This window comes from Heteronotia binoei, chromosome 11 (genome assembly GCF_032191835.1).
Source record: "Heteronotia binoei isolate CCM8104 ecotype False Entrance Well chromosome 11, APGP_CSIRO_Hbin_v1, whole genome shotgun sequence".
Lineage (NCBI taxonomy): Eukaryota > Metazoa > Chordata > Lepidosauria > Squamata > Gekkonidae > Heteronotia > Heteronotia binoei.
In genome coordinates this window covers 13831741-13845958 of record NC_083233.1, presented here as the reverse complement: position 1 = coordinate 13845958, position 14218 = coordinate 13831741, and the positions used below count along the sequence as shown (strand labels likewise).

The 14218-nt window shown below is 42.1% G+C and overlaps 1 protein-coding gene across 4 annotated transcripts in view; it reads right to left on the bottom strand.

Annotated features, from left to right (window-relative positions):
• The window catches only part of LOC132578872 (phosphatidylinositol-binding clathrin assembly protein-like), a 75824-nt gene that overhangs the window by 39157 nt on the left and 22449 nt on the right, over positions 1–14218 (bottom strand). For all 4 annotated transcript variants that reach the window (XM_060248960.1, XM_060248961.1, XM_060248962.1 and 1 more), the window contains exons 2-6: positions 8739–8881; positions 7300–7375; positions 3251–3353; positions 1639–1732; positions 327–438 (exon numbers count right to left, since the gene is read on the bottom strand). In XM_060248960.1, the coding sequence (XP_060104943.1) occupies positions 327–438; positions 1639–1732; positions 3251–3353; positions 7300–7375; positions 8739–8881 (528 nt within the window). The remainder of the gene's footprint in view (positions 1–326; positions 439–1638; positions 1733–3250; positions 3354–7299; positions 7376–8738; positions 8882–14218) is intronic.

The window sequence follows — 14218 nt, the reverse complement described above, 5'->3', positions numbered from 1 at the left end:
AGGTCAGGGTACCACTTCATACAGAGAGCCAAATAGCTTCATTGGAATCGTTGACCGATCTGGTCTGCCATTTTTGAAACCTCTGCAGCTTTTGCCGGAAACAGCTTTGGCTTCAAGTGAAATGAGTCCTCCCTAGACACTGGTTTAATTGCTGGGGGTGGGGGAATAGAGAGAGCAGTGGTGTATGTGAGCATTATGAATACCTGAATGGGGGAGTGTGTGAGGGAGTGAAGGGAGAATGGATGCAAAAAACAAAAACATCTGCATATTTACATGAGTCTCCACTTGCAAATGTTTAAAGAATTTTTATTTAGGGTTCCACATACCTAACAGGTTAATAATCCCCTCATTATAGGCAGCGAACAGCCTAATGGAATCCTTAAAGAGGAGCATGAAGGCAGCATTTATTACACCATTTGTTAGTTCATTTGGGTTTGCCTGTGTGGAAAGCAGAAATATTTTTTTAAAAACTTTTTTAAAAAGCAACAGGGAACAAAATTACAACACATTCTCCTCCCCTTTTTAACAAATAATACTGGATTATACCAAAGTTCAGTTTTATTCACAGTCAAAGAACAGAAATTAGACACAATGCCACATAGAACAATATGACAGTAAAATCAATCAGGATACAGTAAATTACATTTTATAATACATATTAAGCAAATAAAACCTTAAACTTCCACTATCTGAGCTGTAAAACTTTTTTCTAATCCCTGCAGCAAGCCATCCAAATCTAGCTACCTGGCGAGCTATACTCTTTCTAAGCTATGGAGTCTTGCGAGCAAAAATTCTACTTTGTGAGCTACTGGATCTGGGTGGTGGGCAGAGGGGGTCCTTGCCCCGGGCGCCAACAGAGGGGGGGGGGCGCGCCAAATTGGGTATGGAGTCCCTTGTATTCCATGGGACCATAAGACAGAATGGCCCATAAGGGGGCACCATTTTTTAATTTTGCCCCCCCCCCTCAAAAAAACATGTAGATCCGGTCCTGGCTGCCACATAAATTAGTTTGCTCTGAGGCTATTTTTCCTGAGCTAAGACAAAAATGTGTGAGCCAGGGGCTAAAAAACTGTGAGCTAGCTCACACTAACTCAGATTAAAGGGAACACTGCTGGCGAGTGACACCAGGATGCCTATCTGAAAGGAGGCTTCTTGAGAGCACGATCTTTGTCGGCAGGTGGGGGTAATGTTTGTAGAGAAAGAAAGGGATACACAGAGGGCGGCATACCCCTTGCAGGCAAAAACGTGTTCTAATGATTCTATACCTTCCCTGCAACATGGGCAGATCCTTTCTTCATAAGTAATTTTTTTTGTACTTTCCTTCGAGGACAACTGAGGGGAGTATGTCACAGTGCATTAACGTTAACGTTCTCCTATACTTTTGGTTTGATGAGGGAGAAGTAAGACGTAGGGGTTACCCTAATAATAAGCTCTAAAAGGACACTCCCTCTCCCAACTATATTTGAATCATATGGCCTTGCAGTGTCTGAAACCCTCCCTTTAGCCCCTAACCTTGGCTTTCTCATAACTCGCAGAGCACAGGAATGGCTTTGAGAAGCCATAAAAAGGCGATTTCTTTTCTAGAGCCCTGACCCATGGCGGGTGGACTAGAGCAATAAAAGACCTCCAGGCACTTACATCAAAATCCAGAAGTGCATCAAGTTGATTCTGAATAATTGGAAGGGTTTTCAGAAGTTTTTCGGTATTCATTGTTCTCATTACACCATCAATCCTTCAAAGAATTCAATTGGAAGAATAATTGGAAGAATACATATGGAGGGCACCAATCCAAGAGATCACACTGCCACAAACACCCACAAGCAAAAGCAGCAAAGGCTACGCAGAAAGCCTCAGGGCAGTCACTGGAACTTCCTTTTGAATGAACATGCTGGGGAATTTAGCTGCATCAAGACTAGCATTTTTTTTCCCAAGCTGCACATAAAATCCCATATATTTGCTTTGACAAATATTTGAATTCCCTCCAAGATTCTATCAAGATTATTTGCAGTCTGCTACAATAGGAGCAATGATACGAGCTACATCACATAACACCAAGTTCACAAAACCACACACACACAAGCACTATTTCCCTCTGAACAGAATTCTGTTCAACCTTGCAAACTTTTAAAGTTCCTTGTTAGGATTTATATTGTCGGGTGCAAATTTTCTTAAGATCAAAACTCTGGTTCGGCAATCTGTTCAGTCAGACATTTCCACGAGAACCAAGCCATGATCGCAAAATATTATTAGTCAACGGGGTGGCTCAGGCCAGTTTCCCAGAGACAAGGCCAGGATTACTTCTATGGACTTGAGGGACAACCTGGGTATGCAGGGGAAGGGAGGAGACATCATAAATTAACCAACAGACAAAGAAAAGCAAATAAAAAATGACTTTGTGAAGACTGAACGTGTTCCTGGAGGCATGGAATGCTGCAAGGGGTCAGTTTTAATGGGGGGGGGGGTAGACAGAATGGTAGAGAGGAGAGGGAAAACTGGCCTAAAGGCTTAGAGCAGGGGTGTCGAACTCATTTTGTTATGACGGCCAGATCTGACATAAATGAGACCTTGTTGGGCCGGGCCATGTGGTGTTGGGCTGAACCATGGCGGGCCAGGCCATGTGTGAACTTATTTAGGTAGCAGAGATATAAATTTTATAAAGAACACAGACGAACAAAAATATATATTTTTAAAAAACTTAAAATGTGCTTAAAACGTTAGTACTCATTGATCTTAAAGATGCTTTCTTTGTATTTTTCTCATGGGATACAGGGGACTGGGCAAAGGAAGCTTTGGCTCTTTCCTTCCTTCCCCAGGGGACTGGGGGGGGGGAGCCTCAGCCAATAGAAGGAAGAGAGGCTTGGCTCAGTCGCTCTGCTGTGCAACTGAGAAAGCCTGGCAAAACAAGCTATTCCTCCCCCCCTTCCTCCCCAAGGGAGGAGCCTCAGCCAGTAGAGAAAACAGAGGCTTTGCTCTGTAGCTCCTGTGCAACTGAGCAAGCCTGGCAAAGCAAGCTGTTATGCAGAAGGAAGCAAGAGAGAGGGAGAAGGAAGCAGATGACAGCCAGTTGCTCGGGGGCCTGATAGGAGCCCTTCAGGGGCCCAATTTGGCCCCCAAACTGCATGTTTGACACCCCTGGCTTAGAGGATCCTGGAGAGGGATATAACAAAATAATTTAACCTTCTGCCTTCTATGCAGCCCCCCCCCTTGAAAGAACAGAACAGCAACAAAGCACCATAAAGGAAATCCTCACCCTCTTTTCATTTTGGTGAAGTCAACTGCTACAAGTCTGTAAGAAAGTGCTTTTTCATTCAAGTATCTGCTGTATCGTCTGATGAAGGTAGACATATCATAGCCTGGAAAGAGAACATTATTCCGATTAGAGTCCGGATATTTTTCTAACTGTCACATTTTATTCAGTGCGAATCACAAACTTCATTATTACTTCCAGAGTGCTAGATTTTCACCTAAATTATAGTTATACAAATCTGAAGCTTCCAGGAATTGGCAGCCAGGTGAGATTTCTTTGAATGGGGATTCTATCTTAGATTAACATACATAGAACCTGCAAAAGTATTACAGCTTATTTATTAATTGAACTTATGAATCGCCTCATCCTGCCCGACGCCAGGCTCTAGGCAATGCACAACAGCAACAAAGACATATAAAATCAATAAAACCAGTTAGTTAAAACAAACTGCAACCCAACTTGTAATTAAACCCAACTTGATATGATTTACTGTCACCTTGTTTTTAAGCCAATATATTTAGCAAGATCACCAATAAACTGATCACTTAACAACTAATGCTTATCATGAGCCAGGAGGATAAATTTTCATTATTTCTCTCTCTCTCACGCACACATTGGCTTCCATCACACACACTAAATAAGGCACTTGCCATCCACTATTAATGCACTTGCCATCCACTATTAATGCACTTGCCAGCTGGATTTTGCCAGCTCACGCAGTAAAATCTGGTTGGAAAGTGCCCTGGAAGTGCATTTAGTGTGTGTGATTGCAGCCACTGTTTATACACAACATTTTACATTGTTTATTTACTTCAACTATAGTATTTGTGTTTAAAAACCTGACTTAAAAAAAAAATGAGATCCTGTTAATAAGCTAACACATTAAAATCTACAAGCTGTAAGGTGGAATTAAGTATAGAGTTACTTTAGTCCAGGATTTCAGTGATGAAAGTGCATTAATGCATTGGAAGTGCATTAAGTATACAGTTACCTTAGTCGAACCACTGAGATCATTGGGCTTAGCCTGGAGTAACTCTGCTCAGGATTTCAGTGTTGCTCTTATTTATTTCTACCCCACCCTCCCCCACAAGTGGTCTCTTCATGGAAGTGAACAGATTGGTTCAGGTCAGACATCGCAACGAGCCACGGCTTGCTCTAATCCAAGCACGGAATCCAAACCATGGTTCATAGCTGACTTATCTACTCCATTTTCAGTCCTCTTATCACTGAGCTTTTTATGTTCACTGTCATCCCCCCGGTGCAGTTTGATCGGTAGGCAGAGAACGGACTCTGACTGTGGTTTAGATTCGGATGGGTAGCCTTGTTGGTCTGCAGCAACAGAACAAAGTATGAGTCCAGTGGAACCTTTAAGATCAACAAAGTTTAATTCTGGATATAGGTTTTTGTGTGCATGCCTATGAAAACGTATACCTAGAATCAGGGCTTTTTTTTTTTGAGCAGGAACGCAGTTCCGGCTGACTAGAGCACAATTTTTAGCACAATATCCAGATGGAGCTGACCCACTGGCTAGATTCAGACATGGCAATAAACGGATAAAAGGAAGTACTTCTTCACCCAAAGGGTGATTAACGTGTGGAATTCACTGCCACAGGAGGTGGTGGCGGCCACAAGCATAGCCACCTTGAAGAGGGGGTTAGATAAAAATATGGAGCAGAGGTCCATCAGTGGCTATTAGCCACAGTGCGTGTGTGTGTGTGTGTGTATTTGGCCGCTGTGTGACACAGAATGTTGGACTGGATGGGCCATTGGCCTGATCTAACATGGCTTCTCTTATGTTCTTAGGGGGTGTGGCCTAACATGCAAATGAGTTCTGCTGGGCTTTTTCTACCAAAAAAAAAAGCCCTGCCTAGAATTAAACTTTGCTGATCATAAAAGTGCCCCTGGACTCAAAAACTTTGTTCTATAACTATGGTTTGTCAATTCAGATATTAGCCAGGCCATAATTAATCCAAACTATGGTTTCCAGTTTGCTAGTCAATAACAAGTTTGTCAAGTCAGTCAACGTATCAAGTCTCCTCAACCATTTTTAGCACCATATCCAGATGGAGCTGACCCACTGGCTAGATTCAGACATGGCAATAAACAACGGTGTGACGTTTTGCTATGTGAATATTTTACGTATTCTATTTCTGTGTTTTAACGTGGGCTTTTATATATATGTTGCCGTACTTTAGAATGCAGGCCTGTCGTGTAAGAAGGAAATTAGATGGGTGATTAAAGTGTGTTAAATGATTGGCTGGTAGCTATACCTGAAGGGGTGGAATTGACTAGTCTATAGAGAGGGTTGGGGTGTGAGAATGGAGAGTTCACGGGACTAACAGACTGAGGTGCTGCGGATTATGAGAGAAATCTGTGTTCTCTGCGGAAGTCAACAGCCTAAGCAGCAAGTGAGGCCAATGAAGCTTTGGGGCTAGGCCTATTTAAGGAACTATAACAAAAGAAGAGCTATACCTATCTAAAACCATTATGCTTATGAACCGTAATGAAACCTTTAAGCCATTATACTTCTAAATAAACTCAATAAGCGAAAATAGCAGTTTTATTTAAACTAAAGAGTCCCCTTTTACTTCAGAGCCACCTCCACGCGCCGCCCATTCTATCGATCTAGCATATATGACTAGCTTTCCTGTTCTTTGGGGCCAACTAAGAAATCTAAGGTGAGAACTTTTGGTGGCAATGAAAATAAGTAGGAAACCCTAAGAAAGGCAATGAGGCATTATAACACACGCCTCATCTCAGAACACTACAGAGAGGTGCCATTACAGGTGTTGCATATAAGGGGTTTCTGGAAAAAGCAAAACGTTGCAAACAGTTTTGATGAAGCACCAGCCGTGTTCTGAAGTCCTAATACAGATAGTCCAATAAAACCAGGGTTTCTTGACTAGTTTCAAACTGGGATTTCAAATTGAAGTATACAACTAGATTGCTGCTCATGATTTGTACTGACTGTGGTTTGTTGCAATGTGGACATTGTCTGAACTCACAGACCACAGCCTGTTGAGTCGTGCTGCCTGTTTCAGCCTCTTGGCTGTAGCAAAGACAGTACAAGGTAGATGTCTTCTTTGTTGGAAGTATAAAAGAGGCAAGAAGCACACAAACCAGGGGTTGCACACAAGCCAAGACTTGTCACTTGCACCCAACCCAAAAGACTAACCAGAATTTGCTGTAAAAACCAAAGTCTATTGCAATACCAGAATGCAGCAACAGAGTTTAATGCTGCTTTTCAAAGAAGGAGAAAGAATGATGGGTATAAAAGTCTGACTTTTGAGGTTATAAGTGACACAATCATAACATATACATATTTATTACTGTGGACTATTTATATATGATTCCTTGGAAGGACATCCCATGTGTTAAACAGGCTTTACCACCAAAGTAAGCATGCACAGGACAGCAAATCCAGCTTTTAGGTAAGTGATGCTGCTTAGCATCCTTACATGAGCACAAAGAGAGCCAAACAATTACATATCCAATGACAATCCCTATTTGCTTGTAGGTTGGCATGCTTCTACATGGCATAAAGGTTCTATTTAGCTGGAAGCCAACATGTTTTAATCGCTATAGCAACAGGACTCTTTCACATTCCTGAAGGAAGCCTAAAGGCCACCATCTTTGCCATTCTTTCTTTGGAGTGAATTCTGTCGAACAAATATTTAAAGTCATATGCATAAAACTACAAGATAGGCAAATTAAGGAGCAAGGCTAAAATACAATAGGGAGCGGCTTAGCAGATCAATTTAATATGGCTAAATTCACAGCATTTCTTCAGTCTATACAATTATAATACATATTTATTTTTAATTTAATTTACGATTTATACCCCGCCCTATCCCGCAAAGCGGGCTCAGGGAGGCTTGCAACATTAAAAACCATTACAATAACAATATATGAGGCATATCAAATTAAGCTATCTCATAAATATAATACATATAGATTAAATCAAAAAGACCGTAATGCAGATGATTGGCATAGCCTGAGACCACATATTGCAAATTGCCTCTCTAAAGAAGAAGAAGAAGAAAAATCCTTACCCTGCATGGCACTTTTATCCAAATAGTTGTTTAGATTAAACAGTGTATTTCGAGATGCTAAGTACTGGATAAAGCGCTGTTGGTGAAAGAGTTAAGATTCCAATTATTTTCTTTCCATAGATTTAATCATACAGAGAAGCTGATTTCTAATCTATTTTAATGGTGACATCTGACAACTAATCAAATTATACCCACTACTAAAGAAAGCAAATGAGATACAGTAAAAGCTACAGATTCTGTAATTGCTACAGGAAAGGACAAGAGCTGCGACATATCCCAGTATGTTACAACATCTGCAACCACCATGCCATACAAACTCTTGGGTGCTATAAGCAACGGAACTGATTGTAAAGAATTCAGATTGTGTGGTTGCCATCCCACAATAGCATTGGAAAAAATGCACACACAGAACTATTCTCGGTCGCAAAACCAAATCTAAGCCTATATGGGATACAGACACAAAAAAAGATACTATTGTTAAGTTTACAGCACCAATGACAGATCCATACATACTTTACCCACCAATGCTACCTCCAATAATCGTATCTGCTGCAAAGTGATAGGCCTAGGGGACTATTCACCCAGCCTTTGGGATTCTACCCGCAGTAAAGTCAGGAATTCATCCCCTGCTCACCATAAAATAAAAACAAAACTGCTGGATGAGACGAGAGGGCCTTCTAGTCAAGGACCCGATTTCTTACAGTGGCAAAGAGATTTTTCCAGAAAGCCCCCTGTTGATGGTGCCCACTAACTGAGGAGCTGGCTTACAGCTTCTGAACCTGCAGGTTCCATTTAGTCATCATGGTTAGCATCTTAAGGAGAGCCAGTTTGGTGTAGTGGTTAAGTGTGCGGACTCTTATCTGGGAGAACCGGGTTTGATTCCCCACTCCTCCACTTGCACCTGCTGGAATGGCCTTGGGTCAGCTATAGCTCTGGCAGAGGTTGTCCTTGAAAGGGCAGCTGCTGTGAGAACCCTCTCCAGCCCCACCCACCTCACAGGGTGTCTGTTGTGGGGGAGGAAGGGAAAGGAGATTGTGAGCCACTCTGAGACTCTTCGGAGTGGAGGGCGGGATATAAATCCAATATCTTCATCTTCATCTTCTTCATCTGTCAGTAAATCCAAATCTTCCATAAATGCATTTATTTCCCTACAAAACCCATCTAAGTGACCATCACCACATCTTGCGGCCGTAAGGGTTACACATTAATTGTGTGTTCTGTAAATAAGCCACATAACTCACTAACTTAGGGCTTTGAAAGAAAACACATATATACTCAACTTCTGACTACTTACTTTCTAATAGAATATGGGCTGGATATGCAAGTCGTAGTGGTGCTTTTTCCTTGTTCTATCATACAATCAGTACTACCACCACCTTGCTAAGACTCTCTTCTGGCCACTGGGCACGCTCTTCTGTGACAAATGACAGCAGCCTTACCTCATTTCCGTACATCATGAGGTGGTGCGTTGTAATTAGAGCTTTGAACACTACAACCCAGCTACTGTTCGCCGTCCTCTCGAAAAGGGTGTCTGCCAGCTGCGGAATATTCACGTTCATCTCGTTTGTGCACTGAATTAGATCTAAAAAAGTAAGCAGTGAGAGGGCTCAGTGAAGACAAATGCAGAAAGAGTAAAAAAAAAATAACAGACTGAGTATATAATTCAGTAAGTGCTTTGTAGGCATTACAGACGAATAGGAAATGTGCTTCTGAAACCTCTCATTAGGCATCTATTAGAAGTTTATCCCACCCTTCTTCCAAGAGATGAGACTGACATACATTGTCTCTCTCCCCCACCACATGTCTTAGCTTCACAACAGCCCCATGACGTGGGTTATGCTCAGGCCTCGAATTCAGCAGGAGCTCACAGGAGCACAGCTCCTAAGCCTTTCTGAGGGTTCCCCCTCTTCTTCCCCACCTACCTACCTTCTCCACTGAATAGTAGGTGCAGCTGCATAACAATCCCTGGATGAGCTCCACCATCTATTTTTCTACAAAATGACCCCCCGGTTATGCTACCAGACAGCTACTAGCTGAAAGTCATCCAATGAACACCAGTGAAACTGGGTCTCTGAATCCCTAATGTGAAACCCTGAACTAAACCACACTGGCTCTCCAAGTGCTTTTATTTTGGCAGTGTTCACAGATGCTGCTCATAAGTGGCCACCCACTTATCATTCAAGTTATGGGTAGTTCTTCTGCCACTAGTGTCTGGCCTAATATGCTCACAGCATTTATCAGAGGCATGATTTAAACAGGGCATAGGGAGGTACTGCTTGGCTTACTGCTCAGTACCTCACTCCTCGGGATCTTAGCCATTACGATGCACCACGTCTCATATGCAGGTAGATCTCCTTTGGCTCAGATCCACTGACTGCGTTCCACACGTGATGGACTGCCTTAGCGACACTTCCTCTGCTGCTAGCACGTCCACTCCCTTAAGAAATTACTGAGAAAGACTGCTCTTGCACGATTGGAACTGCCAGAGGCAAAGGAAGCATGTTTTGCAGTGAAAGATGTCCAGCCCGCATGGAACACATTCACAGGATCCAAACTTTTGTCTGCCTTCATCAATTTTACTTTGAAATGGACTGAATGCAAGTAGCTGTAAGCCAAAGAAAAATGACTCCTAGGACAATCTCAGTGCGCAGATGCTACTAATTCACATAGTACTATAGGCAGGCTCTGCAGCGGTGCTCATCCTACAGGAAGCTGCACTACCACTTGCACAAGCCAAATAACATCCTTAGACTTAATTTCATTCTGCTCACACAACGCTCCAGGGCAAGGCAGAAAGCAGCCCATCCATAAATAAGAGATATCTTCCATGTGCACAAATGCACCTTTGCACTCAAACCATATTCTGTCAGAAGTACCCTGAGACACCTAATGAGAAATACTTTCTCAGATAGCCATAATCCCTCTTCTCTGATTTGTAGTTCTTCAGTCCTTTACTTCTCTGGCATCCTTTTTTCAAAGCTTTGAATTTTGGGTTAAAAATAGGTCATATAGCCATAGCAAAAAAAAAATTCCACTATTGACTGACAGTTATCAATGGGGATTAGTAAAGGGATTATTAGACAATTCCATGCCTGACAATGATTTTCACCTGTATGAAGTAGAAGGTTCAGTTGGGAACAAGAAAAACTTAGGCAGACATCATGAGCAGGTTGTCGTTAAGTCTGTGGGTTACATTTTCCAAAATGGCCACCACTTATCCTCCAGTGCAGACATCTATGTCTTGGAACCACGGCACCTCCAGTTATGAAATTTATGTTAAAGCGAATGGTAAATCTCCAAAGCTGTACTAAAGTTGAACCTTTGACGTTAACAAGGTATCAAAATACACATGAAATACAGGTATTTCAATTGTATTATTCAATCAGATGGCTTTCAACTTTGTGGTACAGGCTATGAAATCTCATATATGTAATTCTAAAAAACTATCTGGTAAGAAAGGTACCTAAGGGGTACTCTGTCAATGTGGCCCCATTAGATCCACAGAGAGCATTTCTCCAGCCTCCAATAACATACATGGAATAATTTAATTTTTCCACAAACCTCCTAATTCCTGCGCATCACAACTTCTCACCCAAACCAAAGACAAAGTCTGTAAGAGGTCACTAAACTGTGTCAGCAGCACTCTTCACTGCCTCAATGGAGTGCACAAAGGTACCATAACAATTTTGCCTTGATCTACAGCTGCATCCGTAAAGGATTCAAGAAGTCACCAACTTGATCTTTTCATTTGACACTGCATTATCTCCCACTGCATTAGAATGGTGACACTGTGGCTCAGGAGCCACATGAGGCTCCTTTACACATTTATTTTAATTTATTTTATTTAGATAATTTATATTCCGCCCTTTCCCAGATAGGCTCAGGGCAGATAACATTTTAACACAGTAAAACAGCAATTACAACCAATCAAAGTAAACACAATTTGGTGACTTGGTTGGGCACGTCATAATAAAATGAACATCAGATAGTATAAAATCAGTACTTCAGCAGAGCTGGTAACACAGCATAGAGTCAGACAATGGGATAGATGCCTGCTGCCTCAACCAAATGCCTGGTTGGCTCTTGAAGCCCCCAATTCCCTATCAGCCAGCCTGGAGAAGGAATTTAAAGTTGCTTTCTTTCCACCTCTCCCTCCCCCGTCTATTTTCCTTCATGCACTCAAACATCTGATGTTCGTGTCTTGCGGCTCTCAAACATCTGATGTTTATTCCATGTGGCTCTTACGTTAAGCAACTTTGGCCACCCCTAATTTATGTCATAAATATACAACAGTAATTGTTAAGGCTGGGTTTTATTTCTTCCATTTAGATGACTGGAGGGGGGGAGGATATATTTCCAGAGGACTTGTGATCAACAAAATCAGCTCCAAAAACATAAAGTTCATATTCCAAGTCACCCACGCACTCTAGCAGTTCACTTTTCAATTTTATTGCTGCTATCAAGAATCTCTGCCCTAACCCCTCAAGTTCCTTTGCAACTGAGTTGATGGCAAAGGGTCTCATCAATGCAATGCCTTCTTGATGTGGGGGGGAATTATACAACCTGCATTCTTGAATGAGGCAGCACAAACTGTGAAGACACAGCCCCTGAAGAGTAGAGCTTCTCATAACAGATTTCCGCTAAAGAATCCAGTGCCCTAGGCTGGAAGAAGATCCAATCAGTCAGTCCTAAGGGAAATCAATCCAGACTGTTCACTGAAAGGTCAGATGCTGAAGCTGAAGCTCAAATACTTTGGCCACCCAATGAGAAGGGAGCACTCCCTGGAGAAGACCCTGATGCTGGGAAAGACAGAAGGCAAAAGAAGAAGGGGACGGCAAAAGATGAGATGGCTGGACAGTGTTACTGATGTAACAAACATGAATTTGGGCAGACTTCGGAGGATGGTGGAAGACAGGAGGGCCTGGCGTGACTTTGTCCATGGGATCGCAAAGAGTCGGACTTGACTGTGCGACTGAACAACAAAAGGGCTGGAATATAGGTGTAGGCCTCAGTCTTTGTCATTCTGTGACTGTAGAACTGCTCAGGAAGGAGACTGCCTCAAGGCTAAAACTTTCTCTGACAATTCCTTCTGAACCTTTTCACCTTTACCTCAGTGACTCCTTAGGCACAAAAAGGATTACTCAATGATGATCCAACAGGAAGTGCACTTACTAGAGTTTCACCCTAGAAAATAAAAGGTAGTATCTATTGCACAATTTCTTATCAGACAGTTGTTTTAGACATATATTTTTGAAACTTCATTAAGTGTGAGGCAAAGTTAAAAACTATTTGTGAAGACGCTAGGCGATCAGACCAAGATACCCATGATTCCCATTTATTTTGGTATCTTGCTGGGTAACTTCAAAAGGATTACTGACACACCTTTGAGGTTATCACAATTAGCTTTGTTACTGATCAAGTGATATCAGTGAATATACATTTTGTGGATGAAATTCATAAGACGGATGCTAAGGGAAGTCGAGGGCAGCCATTTTGGAAAATGGCATCTACTCACTTGTCAACCTGCTTAGAATGTCTACTCAAGTTCCTGTACTACTGAATCATATCCTCTGTATCACACGGGTAGAAAATGCTATTAGGCATGAAATTCCTATGTAAGTCTATAACAGGGACTGTATTCTAGTATATATCAAGAGAAACATGTGTCATCCCGCCCACCCCAAACTAAACTGAAAGATATGATATGCTAGCACCATTCGCAGGATATTATAAAAAGCAGCCATGTAAGAAATATGTTTGCTGCTTCCCATGGCTTTCTGAAGAACTTTAGGACTTGCAAAAGCTGAATAATACAGAGTAACTGTACAGTAATATAAACTCTAGAACACTTCTCGCCAGGGCTTTCTTTGTAGAAAAAGCCCAGTCTCATTTGTGCATTAGGCCTCACCCCCTGACATCACCATTGCTTTACACAGAGCTTTTCTGTAGAAGAAGCCCAGCAGGAACTCATTTGCATATTAGGCCACACACCCCTGACACCAAGCCTGTTTAAAAAAAAAAAAAAAAGCACTGCTTCTCGCACATTATATTGCTATGATCTTGTCAGGTAGGTCAGCATCCTTATCCCATATCACACATGGAAATCTAAGGCTAAGCAAAAGTATCAGAGGACAGCCATGTCGGTATGCAGAAGGACAATTAGATCTGACAAAGGGAGCTTTTGATTCTTAAAAGGTTATACCCTGAAACGCTTGTGGCCCCCTAAGGTGCCACTGGACTCAAGTCTTAACTGTTCAAAGGCAAGATGTTTGCTTGAGGCCACTTAATGGATTTGCAGCAGAAACAAGACTCAAACCAGGGACTTCCCAATTCATGACCCAGGCTCCTGGCCACCACAGTATACCACATAAAGGCAGGGGACTCCAGAAAGAAACATTTGTGCATGCTAAAAGGACTTGTAAAAAGAAGTGAAATTATCTAAAGCCTCCATGATAGGATGTCAAGCAGCACTGAACCTTTTATCAATTTGTATAAAGGCAATTTGAGCTAGGAAGGGGGGAATCGTCTCTTCTGCAATTAAGCCATTTACCCTGGAATTATTCAAGGTTTCATCACAGCCAAAGAAGGGAAATGGTATCAGTCCTTGTACAGAAGGCAGAATGTAGAAGCAGGGTCAAATATCCAGGGTGAGGGAGAGCTAGAAGTGTCTTTCAGCTGCAACTTGACAGCTAATAGAGCAAAACCAATAAAACTCAGCTAAATGGTAACACAAAGTTGCAGCCCAATTGGCCAGAGCAGAGAATTCTGTTCAGGACAGGTTTGGGGAAGAATGAAGCTAGAAAAGCCAACAAGAGTAGACAGAGCTTCCCATAGTGGGCAGAGAAATGCAAGTGCCACACTTGGAGATAAGCTAGAATTATTTACAGGTAACCCTGCATCGGAAATACCCAGTGAGCGC